Source organism: Drosophila obscura, unplaced genomic scaffold (assembly GCF_018151105.1).
Source record: "Drosophila obscura isolate BZ-5 IFL unplaced genomic scaffold, ASM1815110v1 contig_1, whole genome shotgun sequence".
Lineage (NCBI taxonomy): Eukaryota > Metazoa > Arthropoda > Insecta > Diptera > Drosophilidae > Drosophila > Drosophila obscura.
The window spans coordinates 10649745-10672063 of record NW_024542679.1 but is presented as its reverse complement, the minus strand read 5'-3'; the positions used below and the strand labels follow the sequence as shown (position 1 = coordinate 10672063).

Here is a 22319-nt window from a genome sequence, read left to right as displayed (position 1 = left end):
ACGGTTTTCTGCCATTTGAGGGGTGGAAAGTGGTGGCAAAAAATGAGAAAAATTAGGGCGAAAAGAGAGAGCAACGAAATACAAAGAGAAACAAGAAAAAACGAGAATTTAAAAATATCAGCGACCTTCTGCTGATTTCTGTGCGCCTGGTATCTCAGATTTGAATTTAACGGTTTTCTGCCATTTGAGGGGTGGAAAGTGGAGGCAAAAAATGAGAAAAATTAGGGCGAAAAGAGAGAGCAACGAAATACAAAGAGAAACAAGAAAAAACGAGAATTTAAAAATATCAGCGACCTTCTGCTGATTTCTGTGCGCCTGGTATCTCAGATTTGAATTTAACGGTTTTCTGCCATTTGAGGGGTGGAAAGTGGAGGCAAAAAATGAGAAAAATTAGGGCGAAAAGAGAGAGCAACGAAATACAAAGAAAAACAAGAAAAAACGAGAATTTAAAAATATCAGCGACCTTCTGCTGATTTCTGTGCGCCTGGTATCTCAGATTTGAATTTAACGGTTTTCTGCCATTTGAGGGGTGGAAAGTGGAGGCAAAAAATGAGAAAAATTAGGGCGAAAAGAGAGAGCAACGAAATACAAAGAGAAACAAGAAAAAACGAGAATTTAAAAATATCAGCGACCTTCTGCTGATTTCTGTGCGCCTGGTATCTCAGATTTGAATTTAACGGTTTTCTGTCATTTGAGGGATGGAAAGTGGAGGCAAAAAATGAGAAAAATTAGGGCGAAAAGAGAGAGCAACGAAATACAAAGAGAAACAAGAAAAAACGAGAATTTAAAAATATCAGCGACCTTCTGCTGATTTCTGTGCGACTGGTATCTCAGATTTGAATTTAACGGCTTTCTGCCATTTGAGGGGTGGAAAGTGGAGGCAAAAAATGAGAAAAATTAGGGCGAAAAGAGAGAGCAACGAAATACAAAGAGAAACAAGAAAAAACGAGAATTTAAAAATATCAGCGACCTTGTGCTGATTTCTGTGCGCCTGGTATCTCAGATTTGAATTTAACGGTTTTCTGCCATTTGAGGGGTGGAAAGTGGAGGCAAAAAATGAGAAAAATTAGGGCGAAAAGAGAGAGCAACGAAATACAAAGAGAAACAAGAAAAAACGAGAATTTAAAAATATCAGCGACCTTCTGCTGATTTCTGTGCGCCTGGTATCTCAGATTTGAATTTAACGGTTTTATGCCATTTGAGGGGTGGAAAGTAGAGGCAGAAAATGAGATAAATTAGAGCGAAAACAGAGAGCAACGAAATACAAACAAGAAAAAAACGAGAATTTTAAAATAGCAGCGACCTTCTGCTGATTTCTGTGCGCCTGGTATCTCAGATTTGAATTTAACGGTTTTCTGCCATTTGAGCGGTGGAAAGTGGTGGCGGAAATGAGAAAAATTGGAGCGAAAAGAGAGAGCAACGAAATACAAAGAGAAACAAGAAAAAACGAGAATTTAAAAATAGCAGCGACCTTCTGCTGATTTCTGTGCGCCTGGTATCATAGATTTGAATTGATCGGTTTTCTGCCATTTGAACGGTGGAAAGTGGAGGCAGAAAATGATAGAAATTAGATCGAAACGAGAAGGAACGTTTGAGTCGCTTCTGGGGACGCGACTGTACTCTACTGAGTATATATACTTTATGGGGTCGGAAACGTGTCCTTATCTGCGTTACACACATCCACTTTTACCACAAATACAATATACCCCCTTTTTGAGTACGGAAATAAAAACCAATTTCGGGAATAACCAACCAATACCACTGTCGTTGTATAAACTGGCACATCTATATACTGTATGGTTAGTGGCCTAGTTAAACCCTTTGGGGTTGCAATAGTAGCACTCCGATTCAGACTATTGATCTGCCTGTTCAGACAATACCCATTCCAATAGCAATGCAGGGTATTATTAGCAAACAGTCGTCAAGAGTCCAAAGACTGCCTGCCAAACCAGTTTTAAAATCAAAAATGCTGATAAACAATACGAGTGTGCCCACCCAGGGCGCCCCAGTCCAGAATCTGTTATCAACATTTCGAGACGCTGCTCCGGATATCCACGTTTACAAACGTGTGCGTGTTTACACACGCACACACACCTTCAGACATGCACGCTGTGCCGGCAATTGCATTCCAGCCCAGACTCTCCTCTCACACTGGAAGCCTGGCTTGGCTTCGGCTTCCAGCTCGACTATGAGCGACAGATCCGAGCGACTCTCGGCTCAGTTGACCAGACAGCAGAGCAGAGCTAGTAGATTCAGAACCCTGCTGGACAGTCAAGAGAAAGATGGATCTGTGAGAATCATTTGATTCATAGGAAGTGGATATGTACGAATATATCTGCATTTATTTTAGCTTGACTCAATTCACACCTTTCGGCTGCCTCTCATGGGTGGGTGGGTTTGTTGTACATGTGCTAGGGGCTAGGGGCTGGGGATGATGGGTCTGGTCTCTGGGTCGGAGGCAGAAGCTCCCTCCGACTTGGGCTGGCCACTGCCCGCCCCCGCCGGCCTGTGCTTGTGGGAGGCGAGCTGTGCCCGGGTGAGGACGCTGCAGCTGCAGGTGACACAGTGGTAGTGGGTGTGCCGCAGCGCGTAGGAACAGGCCGGGACGTTGCAGGACTCGCTGCTGGTGACCTTGCGGAAGCCCGCGGAGCGGACATAGTCCAGGCGCAGGTGCAGACGTCGGTGGGCCACCACCTTGTTGGAGTCCGTGCAGACGTAGTCGCACTTGCGGCAGTGAAAGTGCGAAGTCTTCTTGGCTGCTGCTCCCCCTGGGGAAGCCTCTTCGGGACAGCCGGAGGCATACAAGCAGCTGGCCACGCCGCAGCGCATATTGGCCCGAAACTGCTGGAAATCATCGCCCATCAGCGTGTCCATGCGATCGTGCCGCGCCGTGTGCTGCACGAAGCGCGTCTTGTCGCAGAAGCTGTAGTGGCAGTCCCGCCGGTTGCAGTGGAAGTGCGACTGGTGGTTCCTGTACCCGCACCGATCGAAGCCGCAGTCCTCGTTGAAGCGGAACTTCAGGTACCCGCTGGGAATGTCGTGATCCCGCGCCCGCTTCGGGGTTGGCCGAGGCGGCGTCACCGTCACCGTTGTCGTCGCCGTGCTGCTCATTCCCAGCGTTGGTGTCCCCACTGACGAAGTGGCTGCCGCCGCCGCCGCTGATGCAGCTGCTGCTGCTGCACTGGCAGCGGCTGCATTGATCAGCATCATCTTCTGTTGGGCGGCATTCTCGAGCAGCAGGCGCATGTCCAGTGGGGCCATCGGCTGGCTGTTGCTGGCAGCGGCCAGGAAGCTGGGCAGCAGCACCTGCCTCTGGTACAGGTCGATCAGCTGTTTGAATTGCAGCAGATTCAGATTCAGACCGGTATCCGCCGCTGGCAGCTCTGCTCTTGCTTCTCCACTGTCGTTGGCCTCGGGCTGGAATGGGCGCATGCTCAGATCTTCGGGCTGGTCCAACGCCAAGTCCGCTTCCTTTTGGCCCATCCTATCGGCCACTTCGGTCTGGTGAGCGGTGCAGGCGTTCTCCGGATAGAAAGTTCCTGCCGCACGGACAACTGAAATGGCGGAGGGTAAGTGGCGAGTGGTGGCATGCCCCTGAATGGATTGACTCACCGGAAACCCTCTCCGGAACTCTGCCCGAGACGTTCTTTGATGATACTGCATCTGCAGAGTGAGGAATGGGCTGAAAGGATATCGGTAAAATATCATTTAGAATTCATTCAGGAACTATCTGTGCCCTACCTGGGCTGAGGCTTCCTCCTTGGGGCTGACTTGGACTTGGATTCGTTTGCTCGTCTCCTCCGGGCATGTGGCCCACCAGCGACTCCGCTTCCGGCTCCGACTAGGGGTGAGATCTGTGGCTCTTCCTGCACGCTCCTCTCCACTCTCGCCCGTTGCGGCGCCACTTGGGGTGGCAGCAGCAGGCGCAGCACTCGGTTGCTCATTCCTCTCCAATTTGAAGCTGGTAAAGATGGCCTGCGGCGACAGCTGAGCCTGCAAGAAGCCTTTGTTGGTTACTCAATCAACGGATTCTCCTACCCAATACCCGTGAGTGGACTCAGTCCCCGACGCTGTCATAGTTTTCGATTTTTGGAACTCAGATTTTCGGATTTTGGATTTATGACAAACGGTGCGCGCCCGCAACCAGTTTATTATTTCCGAAATTACTGTTAATGTTTGTCGTTTGCCCAAAATGTCACTATTTGAATTTTGTTCACGCATCAAATCAATAATAAAGCGAGAAAGAGACACATGGAGAGAGAATGAGCGACGTGTACGAGCCACTGGAGAAACCACACAAAACTATATACAAAAAAAAATAGATATAGAAAATGCGCCATGGAATGTCCCAACCAATGGATACCCTAACCCATAAATGGGCATATGAAAGTCGCAAAAAAGTTAATGGTGGTTGATTGAGAAATGATATTGGAAATTGGGAATCGCTGAGCTGATTCCCTTAAAATTAATGGAATATTTTCCAGGAGTATTAAGTTCCCTTAACTTTGCTCTGAGCTGTTATTTATCCAAATATTCAATCATTTGAGAAGACTTTCCATGTGTGGAGAGCACTCGTATTCGTAGTCGTACTCTCCATGGCTCGTATTAATAATTACACCGAAAACATTGAAAGACAATGAAACGAGTTTGCTGCTTGGCTCTGATAACTTGTGTGTGTGTGCCACACTCCAGCGATACGCACACCTTATTTGTTTAAATACGATACGTACATATGTATGGGGAATTATTATTATTATTTTAATTATTTGTACTGGTTGCTGGCTGTGTGTCGTATCGTTCCTTTCAATCGCCATGGGAGAGACACAGAGAGATTATCGAATGAATCGCTCAGAGGCACCTTCCACATCCACTTCCACTTCTCCCATCTAGCCCTTGCACATGCACAGATTCCATTCCCTTGGACCGATTTGGGTCAGGCATTATAATACGTGGATCCGCAGCAATCGGGCAGGCTGGCAGGCGGTGGGGGGCTTATTTCCCAAAAGAATGCCACAAATGGCAATGGACAAAATATTTATTCAAATGTGATTGTTTATCCACAGCACAGCGCAGCACAGCACAGCAGAGAGACAAGCCACCCCAACCAATGAATGGGTCCGCCAAGGAGAGTGACGCGTGGGCTGTGGGTAATCGTAAGCGCACACACACAAGTGCGGCAAGGCAAGTGGATGGTGCGGCATGGTGGTGGAGTGGTACGCCGTGTGGTGTGGTGTGGTGCGTGTGCCTGAGCCCAGCGAGCGATCAAACTCGGATCGACGAACAAAAACAACAACGAAAAAATGTAGAAATTATGAAAATGACAGTTAAAAGCACAAAACGTTCGTCGATGCCGCCGCCAGACGGGCGTAAATGAAATAAATGCGGAAACACTCGTTGTCAATATTAATATGACGAATATGGCAAAAACCAAATCTGAATACACCACACGGCACGGCACGGCACACAAAATGCCGCATTAGGGCCCCCAGTCGATAAGAGACTAGATGGGATGGGATGGGTAAAGGGGGAGGTGGGTAACAGGGCCAAGCGGCCAACGTTGCACACAAATAGGCGCAAAATGCCAAACAGCAGAACTGCATTCGGGCTACTGGCTGCCCCAGACACACCGAAAAGGAGTCAGCCCCGTAAGTGGGTCAAATCACCGATACGAATCCCCAACAAATGCCCAAATACTCGATCTACTGGTACTTACGCTCTTGTAGACCTCCACAAAGCGATTCTTGGGCGGACGGCCGCGTTTCCGATTGAAGAATCCATCGATGGAGGTAATTTGGGTCGTCTGTGTGCCCTGGCTGGGGGTGTTTGGCTCGCCGCTGGCATCCACATCCGCTCCTGGTGTGGCGGACTCCATTGGGCGTGCTCTCCGACAGCTGGCAATGACAAAAAGAGTTGAGTTTGCAAAGTGATACGATGGGGGGGAATTTTAGCCCAAAATTTTACACCAACACATGCACACACAGACACAGATGAGTCATTCAATCAACGATTCACTCCGGCACTCAGCCACTCAGCAGAAATCAAAGAAAATAGCCAGAAAAGGGGGGGCCTTTGACCCGATCGGAGGTCAGGTTTCGGCGCCAGGCCCCCTCGCCGGGCTCAAGTGACCGGCCCTCGGACCAGCCAGGGAGGGGGGTGGGGTTGACTGCAGCGCGTCTTGGCCAGAGCACAGACGATTCCCCGAACACTTTGCATATGGAGCATATCGATATGGATCGATATTTATTATGCGGCTGTGCGGCTGCTGTCGACTCCAGCGAATTCCAGCGAGAGATCTGTGGCGGATTAATGGCGAAATCCTGCACAATGCAGCTCTGCCCAGCAATGATGCAGATGGGTGGTCGTCCCCACCAATTAGGCACCGTACCCTTCCCCTTCCCGTGCCCCTGCCCGCCCCACCTGGCGATTGTCTGTTGTCGATTAGCTCTCTTCTTTGGCTCACATGCCGCTCCCCAGTCCTGGCAGATAGACATCTACATGGGCCCATGGGAGGGAGCGTTTTTTTGTTTTAGTCATTTAACATCCAGCTGCAGCGGCATCCATATCCATATGAGTTACTTGCACTGCTGCCAGGAGTCCAATTCAATGGCACTCATTAGTCGCTGGGCCCACAACTGGAGGAGCCCTGCACAAAAGAGCAGATTCTTCAGATTACCAACGATTACCAATAACTGACAGTTTGAAGGCGAAGGCAACTTTATCTCGATGCCGAATCAGCCACACACAGAAACAAACAAACAAACACACACCGTGGCAGGGGCACTCTTTGATAGAACCGATCTGCAGCACATCACCCACCAATTATATGGCCAGTGGGAAGGCACCAGCAGCACACATTGCCCGCCAGTGGGGGTGCCCTGATAAATCAGTTCTCTTGGCGACACCTTGGAGCACTCAATCGTAGCAGTCCAGCCAGCCAACTTAATCGAATCGAAAACCAAAATCCAATCACCAAACCAAACGAAACCGAACCGAACCGAGCCGAACCGAGACGCGTCTATCGCTGCCAAGAAACGCTGATCGAGTGGCGGGCCAGACCGGCAAGCCAAGTCGGACCCAAGCGAGTCGGCTCGAGCCGAGCTCAGGCGGTAACGAAGGCGCGCTCCACGAGCCACCATGAGTCATGCCGAGAGCCGAACACCCAACGAATTCCGATTCGGGTTTGGTTGGGGCGCCCAGCGTAAAGAGGATTTGGATCCTACACTTGTCTGGGAAGACAAAGAGAAATTTGTACAGAAAGCAACAAACAAACACAGTCCAATGAATGACTGACTATCCAATGGGATAGCAACTGCAACAATACCGATGTACCGATTTGACAGTCAGAAGAGATGGAGACGATCCCTCCTATGTCCGTTTATATTGTCAAAGGGTTTATTCAACGCTTCTATTAGTTCCCTCTGCGTGTGTTCTTTGGGTAACTCATGTGGCCATCTGTTTGCTGTTTTCTGCCCAGTAGGTAGGTAGATGCTTAATACATGTATGAATTTCATCTTACAGATCCTGGCTCCCTTATCCTAGATTAGATTATGGTTATCTTCAATGTCCAGGCGTAGTCCAGGCCCCGCTTATCCATGTGGTTCTTTGGGGGAAATTTGATGTGCAGCTTGTTATGGTTCGATGTCCACTGCAGATGGGGGGATTAATAAATATATAAAGAGCAGATTGAGGACTTATCTATACCTGAATATCGGTTCCCTCCATGCCCAGCATGACCACTTGGGTTGTCTGTTTGGTCAGGACCTCGCCGTCGGTGCCAAAGTCGAGGCCGGTTAAGTGCACGTTGCGGGATATGGTGATCTGCTTGCCCAGCGGGTGTATGTCCAGTTCGTTGGTGTCGTACGGATAGTCCAGCACGAAGGCGTAGATGGTGACGCTGCTATTGGACTCGGACTCGGCCTCGGCCTGCTGGCCACGTGTGTACCACACGTTCGGCGTCTCGGTGTCGTTCTGATAGATCCATGGCACGCTGCCGTAGATACCCTCGCCGTTGATCTTCAGCCAGCGGCCCATGTCGCGCAGCCGCTCCTCGAATATGGGCAGAATGGTGCCGTACTTGGTGGGTCCCACATTGATCAGGACATTGCCGTTGCAGCTCACCGTGCTGACGATTTCTGAAACATGCGAAATGCGTAATTGATTTGGAGCTGGCTGGCTGGCTGGCTGGCTGGCGATAATACAGACCCTTTATTAGGTCCTTGGAGCTCATAAAGCTGGCAAGACTGACGTCGAAGCGTTGGCCCCAGCTGCTGCGCTCCAGGGTGAAGGCGTTCTCCCACTTGTGGGACTGCAGCACGCCCGGATTGAAGCGATCCGCGCAGTTGTAGAAGTCGCCGTGCGTGCAGGCCGTGCCCATGCCCCAGCGATCGTTCGTCACCACTGTGTCCCGCACCGGACTGTCGTTGTAGAGCCAGGCAATGAACTCCTCGGACTTCCAGTACTTGGCCGGTGCCTCCCAGTCGCCGTCGGACCAAATTATCTCCGGCAGATACTCCTGCACCAGCTCCAGCTGCTCGGGCCGCACCTTCTGGTCCACGAAACTGTGCTGCATCAACAGATGCAGCTTGTCATCGATCCACAGGCGATTGAACCACTCGAAGAGCGAATAGTACAGGCCGAACTTCAGATCCGAAACGCTGCGCACAGCTGCCGCCAGTTCCTCTGTGGAGGTAAGAAGAAGAGAGCTGAGACTGTGCCTCAAGCTGTGGCACGGAACAGGAATACTCACTGACTATATCGCGCTTGGGTCCCACGTCCATGGAGTTCCAGCTGAAGCTGTGCTTCGAGGGCCAAAGGGCGAAGCCATCGTGATGCTTGCTGGTGAGCACAACATATCTGGAGATAGGTAATTTTCAACTGTATAATCAGCAGTACGGAGTATATCTATCCATGAGTATATATATATGATACCTGGCTCCGCTATCGCGAAACAGCAACGCCCATTGAGTGGCATTGAAAAGCTCCGCTGTGAATTGGTCTGCGAATTCCTGATAAGTGAAGTCCGGCTTGTAATTGAGCTGCATGAATCGTACGTACTCCGGTGTGCGCAGATCTGGAATACACTCAGCTCAGAGCTCTGGATTCCATACTCTCCACCATATGTGTGTGCGTCGCGCGTGTGTGCGTCATACTCACTCTTCCAATTATGCCAGAACCATTCGGAGCCGAAGCTCGGCACCGAATATACGCCGTAGTGCAAAAATATGCCCACTTTGGCCTCATCGTACCAACGGGGCAGGGGCCTCTGGTCCAGACTGGCCCAATTCGGCTCGTAGCGGGTCCGCGGTGCCATCCCCTGTGCTTCATCCGATTGCCATGCGACCAGCCCCATCCCCACGAGCACCATCCCCATCCAAGCGGGGAATCCAAATCGCATTCCAAATCCCATTCCTCTAATTAAGCCACTGAATCTGCTCTAGCTCTGCTCTGCTCTGCCTCTGCCTCGCTGCACTGCTCGACGCTCGACGCTCGGAGCTCAACTGAGCCGAGAGTCGCTCGGATCTGTCGCTTATAGTCGAGCTGGAAGCCGAAGCCGAAGCCAAGCAAGGCTTCCAGTGGGAGAGGAGAGGCTGGGCTGGAATGCAATTGCCGGCACAGCGTGCATGTCTGACTGTGTGTGTGTGTGCGTGTGTAAACACAGCCGTGGATATCCGGAGCAGCGTGTCGAAATGTTGATAAGAGATTCTGGAATGGGACTGAGACGGGCACTTGTATTATTTATCAGCATTTCTAATGTGTAAACAGGTTTGGCAGGCAGTCTTCGGGCTCTTGACGACTGTTTGCTAAAAATACCCTGCATTGGCATTGTCTGAACAGGCAGATCATTAGTCTGAATCAGAGTGGTACTATGGCATGCCCAAAAGGGTTTAACTAGGCTTAGTTGTGGGATAGACTGTTAACACTAACAATACCAACCTTGTCCACATTTACTTGTAGCCTTCTGCTGTTCCAGTGGCAGAGGAGAACACGTGGACTGACAACATATTTTTCTATAATTAACCAGCCGAAAGTGGAGTGCAGGATGGTGTTTGCATTATCGACAAGTGGTTCGTCCATTTTTAACCCATGGAAACTGTTCAAAGTTCACACAACCCGTAAATGGATCAGGCATACCTTTAAAAGCGGTAGACTCCTCCAAGGAAGGCATCAGTCTCTGGCGTCTGCTCCCCTGAACAAGTCCATTTACACACCAACATGAAGCTGACCATTTTCATCGTCGGTAAGTGCAAAGCTCCGATCCCCGCCAAAGGATCGGTTCTTAATCTCCTTCATTACTTCATTTCTTATCCTTTCCATTTCTATACATTCGCAGCGAGCATCCTGCTCATCAGCTTCGCCGATCTGGGCACTGGATGCAAGACCCCAAACAACAAGCCCCCAAAAGGCAAGCCCCCAACCAATCCCTGCGACTTGTGCGGCTTATGCGGTCCCGGTGGAACCGCCTGCCAGGGATGCAAAGGAAGGGACGGTCTCTGCCAGGAGCTGCTCGACAATGTGCGCGTCCTTGAACGCAAGATCCGCCAGTGCGTGTGCGGGGAAAAGTCGTGGTTGCTGTAAAGTGGATCCCTCAGCCTCCTACTCCTACTTCCTGTTGTGACCCCTGCCTGGACTACTCTTACGCCATTGTAATTGTTATGTTTTCATCAATTCATCTTGTTTAAATTTACTCTTGTATGCATAAAAAACCATGCGGAATGCTGACATCGGTCGCCTTCCCATCTTTCATTCTGTTGCAAAAATGTTCGCATTTATATTCCATCAAAAAGAAAGCCACGAAAGTCGGTAGATCGTTGAAGGAAATGTGGGGGTGGTGCATACATACATAACTGATCGGAATTGTCGTGCTCCAACTCCGGCTGTATAAATTGTATACGCATTTATTTTAGTGGATTTAATCAGAGTTCAGTCTATAGCCAACAAGTGAATGGCATTCGTATATTTTAATTCGATCTACCCGTTTCCATTGATATTCCCTTTGATCGAGCGTATTCAATTGGTCATTTGTGATTAATGCTGTAATAGCCGGAGGACTCCAGGGTACGACCTCGTGCATACCCATCCAAAATGAGAACAGAACTACATTATTTTTATTTTGTCACATTTAAAAAATTTATTTTTTTTTGTATTGATTTTTTGATGTTTTTTATTCAACTTTTACACAGAGAAAAAATTAGATTGCAATTGTTGCATTTGTTTGTTTAATTTGATTAATTAAAATTTGTTAAGTTGCTAGAATTTGTTAAGCGCTACTAAAATTTAAATTTGTTGTTTTGTTTTTGTTTTTCTTCATTACATACATTCATAGGTAGTATATATAATATATATCAATATATTGTTTTCTCTGATGAACTCGCGTCAGAAACTCCATGGACCTGCCTGCTTGCCCGCCGATGCACATACTCGTATCATAATGGGAACGCTTAACGGTTACAACACATGGCTAAAATGTGTACAACATAGATGGGCTTTAACTGGACACTATTCGGGCAGCAGTGGAGCAGTGGATCGAGACCATATTGCAATCCATATTCAAAATCCGAAAATAAGACAAAACGAAACGAAACTGATATCGAGATGAAACTGAAATCTCCGCTCAGATTACACATGGTGGGATAATCGTTTGAATAGAACTTCCTATCGAGAGTCGCGGATGCAATTGGAATGCAGTTCAAAATATAATATTATGTAATATAGTACTCTATGTACTGTATGTATGTGGTCTGATGGTGTAATGGGTGGAGTGTGGATTCAGTGGAGGCGCGTCGCTTAATTGATTTGTAATTTGATTCTTGAATGCTTTAATTGGTTCCCTTAAACAACACACACACAGATACGCACATCGATAATATACACATACATATGCACATACATGTAGTAGTAGTAATGGTAATCGTAATATTTGTTTTTTGCTTAATCGGTAACTCTGTAGTCCGTAATAGAATATGTAAAAATTCTACAATATATAGCCATAAATCTATCTTGTATATAGAATATTTACTTTCTCTTGCTTATGCGCTTGATTTCGCCTTTTGTTTACTTGTCTCTTTCTTGTTTTATTTTTCCATTTCATTTATCATTATTGTTTACAAAATACTTTGAGGAGCACTGGACGTGTCTAAGATTCTTCCTTCTCTCTGCTTACACTTATCCATGAGAACGAAACGAAAACCTCTCTCTCTCTCCCTCTCTATCTACCTCTTCCGCAGATACATACATATATGTGTATGTATGTATGTACGATAAAAATTCAAACAGAAACCCTAGTTCCTAATTCCGTAACAACATCAAAAGCGTGGCGAACTCAACTACAAAGCCTATCAACATGGGTGGAGCAACTCAAAGGGATGATCAGGCATGGGTGAGTGGGTATATTCATGTAATTCGGGAGCTCTACAACTTATAGGTGTGTCTACTACAGACAAAATAAGTTATATGTGTGTGTGTGTGTGTGGCTAATACTCGTGTACTTTTGCTGGATCGAACAAACAAAAATAATTAAATAATTGCATATTTTTATGTAGCTTTTACGTTTTGCATTTGCATTTGCTTTTGTAAGTTTTAAATTTATTTAAGTTTACGTGTTATTATTTAATAGATCACATTCATGGTTCTATTTCTTCACTTGCTCTATTTATGTTCACATTTAATTCGTAATACAGTACACATATCGATTGGTTTTCTCTCGTTTTTTGTTTTTTTTTTAGTTTTGTTTTATATATTTTTATTGCTGCTACGGTGGCCCTATTTACATAACACTAGACATATATCTCTACTTTTGTGTATGTGTGTGTGTGTCTGATGCTCGAAAGAGATGGGATTGAATTGATACTTGAGTTTTGAGTTTTGAGATGGCTAAAACACATGTTAGCGTTAGCGTTATTGTATGCATTTGAAGTGGGGGTGTAAAGCAAGATTTTGTTAATATCTAAATGTTACATATGAATTCTACACCGTCTGCTTCTGCTTGCTATCGAGATCTTTGTGGGATTGATTGATAATTATTGATGGATTTGATGGATTAAGTTTTAAGCTATTCGTAAATTCTCGTTTGCTATTTTTTTTTTTTGTTTTGTTTTTTCTTGCGTGCGTCTGTGTTCATGTTTTAGTGTTATGTTTTGTGGGTTGAGTAAAAACTACAATTACATTTGTCGAATACTGGGGATCTGTTTGATTTCGTGCAACATCAAGATTTTGTTTTTGTTCAGATATTACAGATTACAGATGAATTTTGCTCCGATTTTTTCGATTTTCACTTGTTTTTTCGTTATTCTACGCTAAAAATTATTTTAAAATTTATTAACACAGATGACTTTATATTTTCCGAAAGTTTTCCTCTTCTTCTTCTCCATTTCATTTTCCTTTTCCACTTTAGTTACCCATTTTAGTTTTCAATAATTTTTTTGTTTTGTTTTTTTTTTTATAAATAATTTCATTGCTTCGATCTTGTAATCCAAAAACAATTCGTTTGCCAAACTATCTAGCCGAAAGTTATCCATACATGTATACAGGTTAATATCTGGGTGTTGTTGTTTTGAACCGATGCTGATGATCGTCGCTTCATTGTGTTGTTGCAATTGGTTTATTAACTACAGATACTACGGATAAACACACAGCTACGCACATTGAATGAATTTTCTGCTGGATTTTCGCCTTTGCTTGTTTAATATTAAAACCTTACTCTAGAAACACATCGAATATTAGAAATATTGTATCTTTCATATATATATATCTATATATATGTATATTTGTTATATGCGCAGCCCCTCTATGGGGGCTGCGATCTCTATAGCAAAGTTTGTAACTCTGCGCGCAAACAAAATTATTATAGTATTGATTAAAATAATAATACAAAGATTAATCGTAATTGGTGGAAATATTTTTGAGAATTCCAGTTGGTTCTATTGTTGGTTTGGATTTTACTTGGTTTGTTTTTTTTTGTTTTGTTTTGTCTCTCTCTTTATCCGGGATCTGCTCTTGGGCGTCCAGCGGATGGATACTTGTCTGTAATACTCTCCGAACTATGATTTCCGAATCTCTAGCTGGTTTCTGTGTGTACGTGTTTGTTTGGGTTCATGTTTAATGTTCGTGTGTTTGTATGCGTTTCTCAATATTCATAATTATTATATAATATCACATCAACTTTGTTTTTTTTTTATTCTTCATTTGTTATTATGCATTACTTCCTCTGCCCCTCCTCGCCGCAGAGCTCTACTGCTGCTTATTGTTTTCTCTCATTCTGGTTTATAAAGATCTGGAGTTTATCAGTGTACTATCTATATACGGGCATACGATGAAAATCATGCAATGATGTACACACATCCGTACACTAATAACTCCATGATCCGTCTACGTGTGGGGGAATTTTGCCCTTACGCTCGAAACGGGTCCCCGACAACCGCTCACTGAGTGAAGTTCTCTCTGTCGCTCGTCCGAGTCTGACAATTAACATTTTACAATATTTTGAATATTTCTTATGGTTTGTGTGTGTCGCCCGTCCGCCTTCAATGCGGAGCCGTTCCTCCTCTTTTTATAAATTTTCGATTTATATTTTCCAAAAAGTAACTTTTTTTTTTTAAGCCAAAAGTCAGTCCAATAAGAGTTTTGAGTTGCCTGCAACTGCAGTTGATTTGTTTGTTTGTTTGTTGGGTTTTCTTCCTCTAGAGGAGGTTTTCAAAATAATTGTTGGTTAGAGTTGAGTTGTTTGTTTGTTGATTTGTTGCTTGCAGGATTGGTTGATTGGTTGATAGTTGTGGTCCAAAGTTGTTGCCTCTACGGTTAAACGTTTCCTGGTTACAGGATGAAGATCTTTGATGGAACGCACCCGCACGTTCGCGTTCCCGTTCCCAGCGGGAACAAGGCCCAGGGACGTGGACGCGAGTGTGTGTGTGGATGTGGGGGCCAGTGCTGCTACTACGGCTTTTCGGCTGCTGCTGCTGATGCTATTACTGTTGTTCGGAGGGATTGAGTATTAAGTAGCGCCTCTGTGTCCACATCCACATCCACACCCACGTCCCCGTCCATGTCCCGGCCAGGGCCTCACTCGGATGAGTATAGCTTGTTCTTGGTCAGTGTGAAGTCCGGACTGATGTTGATGGTGTTGCTACGGGTGAGATTTCTGCGAGGCAAGAGAATAGCACGGATTAGTGGTGTCTCTCCAATGGAAGAGCGACTCTACTCACTTGAGAAACTGCGGCAGCTTCGAGGTCCAGCCGCTCTTGTCCTGCTTCAATGTCAAGTACAGCTCGAAAATCGACACAGTGTCTGGGTCCACTTTGAACGAGGCGATGCGCCTGAGGGGAGCAACAGAACCAAATGGAATCGTAAGCGCGGCTCCAACGGAGATCACTCAGATCAGATCACTCACCTGACATTGTTCGGCTCGCTCTCGAACTCGATGAAGAGCGTGCAGGCGCGCTCGCCACACGGCTCCCGGTCCGACATTCGGATGACCTCGGCGGCGATGCGCTCCGTGAGATCAGCGGGCAAGTTCACCTCAGTGCAGGCCAGGTGGCGCTGCTTGGCATCCCTCAGCTGGAACTGCAGCTGCTGCGACAGGTCCCGCACGGCGCTGGCGCTCACGTCGTCCATGTTGTCGGCGGCTCCGAAGCGAGCGCCAGCCGTCGACTGCAGTGGCGAAGCCGGCATGGGGCTGGGCCCGGGTCCGTGGCCATGCCCAGGGTGGTGGGCGGTACTGGCCAGCACGTTGGTCATGTAAGCGTGGTGGTAGGCAGCGGAGCTGCCGTTGACCACGTCGAAGCTGGCTGCCACCGCGGACTGCTTGCCAGAGCCGGTCACCGGGGGTGCCATCGGCACCGTTGGCCGCGTATTGAGCGCTTGGTGCTGTCGCATGTGCAGCACGGAAGCTGGATGCCCGTCCACAACGTCTGCGTCCAGTGCGGCGTCGACGTCTGCCTCGTTCTCCTCCTCCTCCAGCGGATGCGGCGCGGTGGATGCAACGCCCGAACTCGGCCAGTCTGCTAGGGAGAGGGGAGAAGAGAGTGTGGTTCAGATTACTGACTCGTTCATCGACCGGCAAAAGGGCAAGAGAAAAGGCAAAGGAGAATTCATAAAGAAGAAGAGAACACAAAAAAAAAAATCAGCTGATGTCTGGGGGGTTGGAGAGACCCACACGGCTTCGGATTCTCACTCGGATTTCCACTCAAGACACTGCGCAGACTCCACTCGAGTTGCTTCCAGGGAGCCGGAGCGCGGGGCGACACGAAATCACCTGGCAACAACAGCTGGAAATCAGCCGTTTGCTGTGCACTCTTTCGCCTCTGCTTCTGCGTTTCCAGCTGACGACTCTCCCCCTTTTCGCCTCTCTCGCAGTCAGCAGTTTAGTTTGTGCCATTCATTCCCCTTTCTGCCTTCCTCAGCCCCCCTCGACACATCAGGCGTTATATGACGTCTTCCTCATTTTGCCTTTACTTTACTGCACAGTATTTCTTTTTTTTTTTTTTTCTTTTGCTTTTTGTTTTATTACCCCACCAGAGAGGCCGTACAGTGGGACAAACAAGCGAAAGACACGCACTTCGAGAAAAGTATTTCTGTATGAGTGTATGTTTTGCTTCTGCGGATAATGAATACATATTTAATTCTGGAATCGGATGCAGCACTGTCATTTAATTTGTACATCTTTATGCCGAATTCCCCGTTTCATCCCATTGTCTTTCGTGTTTAATGTGTGTACTTGTGTGTGCGTGTATAAAAAGCAGTTACATTGCCCCTCAACATTGTATAGGTTCGTATGTGTGTGCAAGTACAAATTAACTGCTTTGACTCGACGTCTCGACGAGCGTCTTGTAATTAGCGCGGAAACTCTTTAAAGAGCCACGCCACGCCGTGCCACCCCCCGCCGACGTAAACCATTGTACACAATCATTGCAACGTCGCACAGTGGGGCCTCAGCCGCAAAGAGGTGGCAAAAGTTTCATCTAATTCATCTAATTTGTGGGTTGTTTTTTAACTTTAACTTGAAATTAAAAAAAAAAAATATATATCCCTACATATATTTTCAACAGATCAACATGCTCTTTGAATATTTCTTTACCTAAGCTGAAAAGCTCTCCCACATAAAATCCAAATTGTGCCGTTTTTCGTGCGAGGTAGCGTCACTCTCTCTCAGTGTCTCTCATTCACTCTCCTACCTTCATCAGCGTGTGTTATTGGATTTTGTCAAGTGCGCGCTGTCTCCTCTCACCCTGTCCATGGGTGCGGAGAGGGGAAAAGGGTTTGCTTCGTGTAAAGTCAGGAAAGCGAAAGCCAAAAGGAACGGGAATATGAAACAGAGACAAGCGACCACCAATACACATTTAATTGCAAAGTACTCATCCGAGACCGAACCGCATATTTAGTTCGTCTCTCTCTCTATCTCTCTCTGTCGCTCAGAGTATAGTTGGTGTGTGAGAGTGCTTTTTGATAAATATACTTTGTTCTTGTCAGAGCCGGCAAATGGAAAAGAGAGTGAGTGAGCGATAGAAAAGCTTAAGGGACATCTGCTTTGTCGCTCCTTGCGCGTCTCCTTTCGAAGAAATGTGTTGCTTTCGCAGATCTTTAATATCGTTTACAGGTACAGAAAACACGCTAATCGGTGCTTTAATTGGTGGCAAGTTTCGTAGGCCACACATTTGCACGCGTGTGCGTACATTTTAGTTTGTGAATCAATAATCAAGTTTATAAATTATTCATTACGACCAATTTTGGAAGTCATTCGCCCCTGATTGGAATCTTGGCAAGGGCTACCCAATCAATGTTCCACAAAAACACATAAACACCGAACGTACAATCGCCCAAACAACTATTCGTACATATGTACATAAATACATATGTATGTATTTATTTAGTAAATAGTGGTTAGTGGAGAGCCCTATTAGAGAACATTTCAAATCAAATTGGGTAATTAAACTTGATTTTCTCTGTACAGATTCAAATTCGCTACAATTGGAGACAAATTTGGATATTAAAGTTATTTATTTAAACTTCTTTTTAATATTTAAATACACTACTTTTATTTGTATTTGCATACAAATCAGAGGAATACTATTTGCTGTCAAGGGTGCACGTATAATTGTTTTACTCAGTGTATCTATGTATGTACATATAGAGATGACTTTCCTGGCAACCCTTTTCCCTCGTACAGACACAGAGAAAGTGATACTTATGGTCATGGGCATAACTAATGTTTATTCAAAGAAATTAAGTAATTAATTAAACAACATTATTTCCACTGGCCCCACAGACACAAACACATACACACACAGATGATGGAGACTACTCCCCTGAGCCACCCATGGGGTTCCACCATTTGACTAGGACATGAATATGCATGTCCACGTCGTTGGCAATACAGTTACGTGTGCGAGAGTGTGCAAATGCAAGTGTGAGTGAGAGTGTGAGTGTGAGAGAAGCTGGCTGACTATCGGATGTCCTTCGAAAATAAAATTGCATGCGCTCAGTCAGTCATGAAATTAAATTGACTGCAAATACAGCGGGAGGGAGGGAGGGAGGGGATTCCAGCCGGAGGGAGCGAGAAAGTCAGCCAGTGAATGTTCGTCTGTGTATGTGAGTGTATGCGACATGTTGTTGCATGTCGTTGTCGTTGTCGTTGCCGTTGCAGTTGCCACAGAGAGTTCTTGTGCTCGCCTTTGGCTGATTTTACATTTTCCAAAGAGACAGAGGGACGGGACGGACAGGAGCGTCTAATTTGCACAACTCTTTTCTTTTGCCGCTGCCTTGGCAAAGTTTAAAGTGACAGGATTAACAGGATGTTGCATAATCCGACCGTCAGACACATGAACAGGATATGCCTGCATGGCCCCCAGACAGTAACAGGACAGAACAGGACAGGACGGAGCACGGCACGGCGTTCTTTCACGACACACAAAAAATGCATAATGCAAATTACACATTTTCAACCCTCCGAAAAGCTTTCACAGCATTTACATACGAACATGTGTAGGAATATAATTATATGTATGTACATACATATGTAGGATGATATGTACATTGTACATACACGGTGTGTCCAAAAAGTGCTTAAACCGCAGGAAAGTATTGATGCTCTTCGACGTTTTCCACAGCGGCAAACAAAAATTCTACAGAAAACTTCACAATGCGAAATGAAATACTTTTTGAAACTCTGACAATCTGTGCTAAGAAAGCCGAGTTTAAAAAATAAATAAACTACTGAAATGATTAAATTCGAATTGATTGAAAAATCATTCTATTAAATGAATTTGCGGAGCATCGGTTGAAGGCATACACAATTCGAAAGCAAATCTAAATTTTTTGATTCTTCTGAGTGCTGAACACTGAAAGCAAGAGCCTCTTCAGTGCTCCAGTTTCTCTGGGCCCGTCGATACATTTACTACCCAATCACAGGGTCAGAGAACTACCTCGACGAATGGAGCTAATCAAATCAAAATCACTCAAAGAAGCATTCCACTGCCAAGCACAAGAAAAATCCATCAAAATTTTCCGTTCGTTAGGAAAACACTTGAATAAATGTATTTTATAATCCCTGGAAAATTTGCTGAAAACATCAAATGAAATGTTCCCGTACAGCAGTAAAATTAATTGAATCAAAAAATGGGCCATAAACATGAAAAATAAAAATGTTCGTGGCACATTAAAAATATCCGAAATGGCCCTACTTCTTTTCATTCTCTAAAGAAACACAGGCCGCATAATGGATATCGTGGCGGCTCGCAAGGTATACACACTGACCTTAAGTTCAAAGTTAATGCATTTCGAATATTTAAATTAACCAAGTTTTTGTTCTTTGATTCAGCAAACATCACAATTTTTATTCTGACTGTAATTGATTTCTTTTTTTTTTGCTGAGTAGACTCTGGCCACCGATTAACTTAATAGCGGAATAATAGAAATTATTTTTTCTGGCAACTATTTTTAGCTGCATACAAATGCGGACTCTGCCTTTCAGCCAAACTGTGTTTTAACAAACGCTGTTGTTCCCAACTTTGTTTGTTCAAGCCCCAAACAATGGGAATAAATTATCAGTTTGTCGACAGTTTCTATGCGATTAAGTCTCCTCTCTCATTTAAAAAGTTACTCGAATGAAACCTGGTATTTTGTTTCCCCTTAGAATTATTTGAACTATAGCACAGAAGAGTTGGAACCGATTACTGCAAATGAAGCGACTAAGCATTGGCACATTTTTTAATACAAATTCTACTGTTTTCTTTTTTTCATAAAAATGGTACGGAACTAAAATTTCGAAATCAAACAAAATATTTTCTTTTCTTGAACACAATTTCTATCACACTGTCACTCGCGGTAGGATAAAAAATGAAGAGGAGAAGGATATGTGTGTGGTACTCACCTTTGATTTTATTAACACCGAATTTTCCCTGAATGTGATTTTGTACTGAGAGCACTTCCATCTTCATAGAATCGCCGTTTGGTCTGCTTAAAACCGTTGCTTTTCGTTGCGTGCCGTTTGCTGCTCGAGTGCGTCTGTGTGTGTGTGTAAAGTACACACTAGTGTGGGCTATGGGTGTGGTGTGGTGTGGTTGTGTGTTCTTCTAGAAATGCAATTTAATCACAAACAAATTTGATTTGATTTGAAGTCCGTGGAAGGGATTCACGGTCGCACGGTGTCACGGATATATACGGATTCGATTCGGATTTTCACTTGGCTGCCCGCGTCTGTCGCGCCGCTCAACAAACAATTGGTAAAAGTATCAACAACTAAATTTGTTATTCTAGTTAAACGTTTAAATTTAATACATTCTAAAAGTCAACGGAAATTGCCGCCCCGTCCCGTTGCCTGCCTGCCACACTCTCTCTCTCGCTGTCTGCCTTCGTCGTTGTTGTTCATTCACGCACAGCACATGGCTCGTTCTGTTCTTTTTGTGATTCTTGTCGGAATTGTAGTTGTTGCTCGGGGAGGTGCTACATATGGCTTGTGTAGTGTGGGGGTGCTGCATCCGTGCGCTGCCCGGTGGATGTGGTGCGTGTGGCGGCCGTTGGAGCTCTGTTTTTAGCTTTTGCCGTTTCTCTGCCTTCTGCCGTTTTCTGTGCTCTGTTCTGTTCTGTTTCTCTGCTCGCTGCCGCTGCTTCAGCTTCTGCTGCTACGGGCAGAGACTTTCCGGCTTGCTTGTGCTCTGTGCTCCACTCAAAAACGCGCGGCGGTCTCTCACGGCTCAGCTGTGCTTCTGCTGCCGCTGAGGAGAGCTTGGGACGACGACGGGCAACTTCTGTGGCGTGCCGGAGCGGAGCAGTTTTCCAATTTTCCAAAGCTACTCCGGCCGGCGGTGTGTGCAGCGCCTTTTATAGGAATTTTCCCGGTCCGGCAGCGCCGTCGACGTCGCAGTCGCGTCGTGCGAATGAGTGGCTTTTCCCTTGACAGTGAACCGGTCTGGCCACTCTTGAGCATGTTTTTTTCTCCAGCTGCGAACAAACATATGTTGGTATCAGCTGTTGTTGCTCACCCAGAGAGACAGTTAGAAAGAGTGAGCGAGAGCGAGTGCGAATGAGACTCAAATTACTCTTGAGTGTTGTGCAAAGAGTACTCAAGAGCATATTTAAGAGAGCCTTAGTTGTGGCTTAGGCGCTCAAGAGAACAATTGTTTGTGACTCTTGAGTGTTTTTTTTTGTAATCTATTTGACAGTAACGGCTGTGCTCGAGTGGCAGTATTCCACTCGGGGAATTGTGGGCAAAATATCGTAACTGAAAGAATTTTCTGAATCATATCGGTCGTCATAGATATTCATAAGAATTATCGCATAGGAGGTGTTATCAGGGGTATTGGGGCAACAATAAGGGTACTATGGGATGGGTAATGGTACTCATGTTATTGCTGTTGCCTTATTGCTCTTTTTTTTCTGTATAAACTAAAAAAAAACTGTTAAAGTCTTGGTTTATTGGGTACTGAAGGGTACGGGGATTACAAAATCATCAGCATCAGGTTTACATATCTGCCAGGCCACGATTGACACGACCATTGTACCGCCTGACGATCCAAATCAAACCCTCCCTCCAAACCTGTCGCCAGGTCCCCATTGTGGGGTGGTGGGGCGTGCGGCGAGATAGAAAACGGAAGAAAATGAATGAAAATGCTTCGCCGACACAGGGCCTGTCACTGTTTTAACAATTCATCTTAATAGAAATAAAAAATGGCGCCGCTAGCGTTGGACAGTCCGGCCCTCACCCCACTCCACACGCCACACCACCCCACCCCACCCACCTCTCCACTGCCATCGTCCAGCTTTTGCTATTTGTCACTGGTTCGTTGTTTGGCGCTGCTGCTGCTGCCGCTGCCGCTGCTGCAGTGGATCAG

The 22319-nt window shown here is 45.8% G+C and overlaps 4 protein-coding genes across 5 annotated transcripts; 1 reads left to right on the top strand and 3 right to left on the bottom strand.

Moving 5' to 3' along the window:
* Positions 1 to 2335: 2335 nt before the first annotated feature.
* On the bottom strand, positions 2336 to 7094 carry LOC111072729. Its single transcript, XM_022364763.2, has 5 exons — positions 6817 to 7094; positions 5714 to 5891; positions 3742 to 3993; positions 3613 to 3682; positions 2336 to 3554 (listed from the first exon to the last, which is right to left on the bottom strand). The coding sequence occupies exons 2-5, from the start codon at positions 5870 to 5872 to the stop codon at positions 2419 to 2421; spliced, it is 1617 nt and encodes a 538-aa protein (XP_022220455.2). The 5' UTR covers positions 5873 to 5891; positions 6817 to 7094; the 3' UTR covers positions 2336 to 2418.
* Positions 7095 to 7355: 261 nt separating this feature from the next.
* Positions 7356 to 9450, bottom strand: LOC111072730 (putative alpha-L-fucosidase). The gene is made up of 6 exons (XM_022364765.2): positions 9154 to 9450; positions 8929 to 9070; positions 8747 to 8853; positions 8203 to 8679; positions 7702 to 8132; positions 7356 to 7645 (listed from the first exon to the last, which is right to left on the bottom strand). Exons 1-6 carry the CDS (start codon positions 9404 to 9406, stop codon positions 7541 to 7543), a joined length of 1515 nt encoding a protein of 504 aa, XP_022220457.2. The 5' UTR covers positions 9407 to 9450; the 3' UTR covers positions 7356 to 7540.
* Positions 9451 to 10127: 677 nt separating this feature from the next.
* On the top strand, positions 10128 to 10630 carry LOC111072732 (salivary glue protein Sgs-7-like). The gene is made up of 2 exons (XM_022364769.2): positions 10128 to 10237; positions 10331 to 10630. The coding sequence occupies exons 1-2, from the start codon at positions 10213 to 10215 to the stop codon at positions 10573 to 10575; spliced, it is 270 nt and encodes an 89-aa protein (XP_022220461.2). The 5' UTR covers positions 10128 to 10212; the 3' UTR covers positions 10576 to 10630.
* Positions 10631 to 12981: 2351 nt separating this feature from the next.
* LOC111072731 (protein charybde) lies at positions 12982 to 21305 on the bottom strand. 2 transcript variants are annotated; one of them, XM_022364766.2, is made up of 4 exons: positions 20360 to 21305; positions 15383 to 15995; positions 15198 to 15308; positions 12982 to 15133 (listed from the first exon to the last, which is right to left on the bottom strand). In XM_022364766.2, exons 1-4 carry the CDS (start codon positions 20424 to 20426, stop codon positions 15055 to 15057), a joined length of 870 nt encoding a protein of 289 aa, XP_022220458.1. In that variant the 5' UTR covers positions 20427 to 21305; the 3' UTR covers positions 12982 to 15054. The 2 variants fall into 2 exon arrangements, with proteins under 2 accessions (XP_022220458.1, XP_022220459.1); XM_022364767.2 differs by having other exon boundaries at positions 15383 to 15992.
* Between the last annotated feature and the right edge of the window lie 1014 nt (positions 21306 to 22319).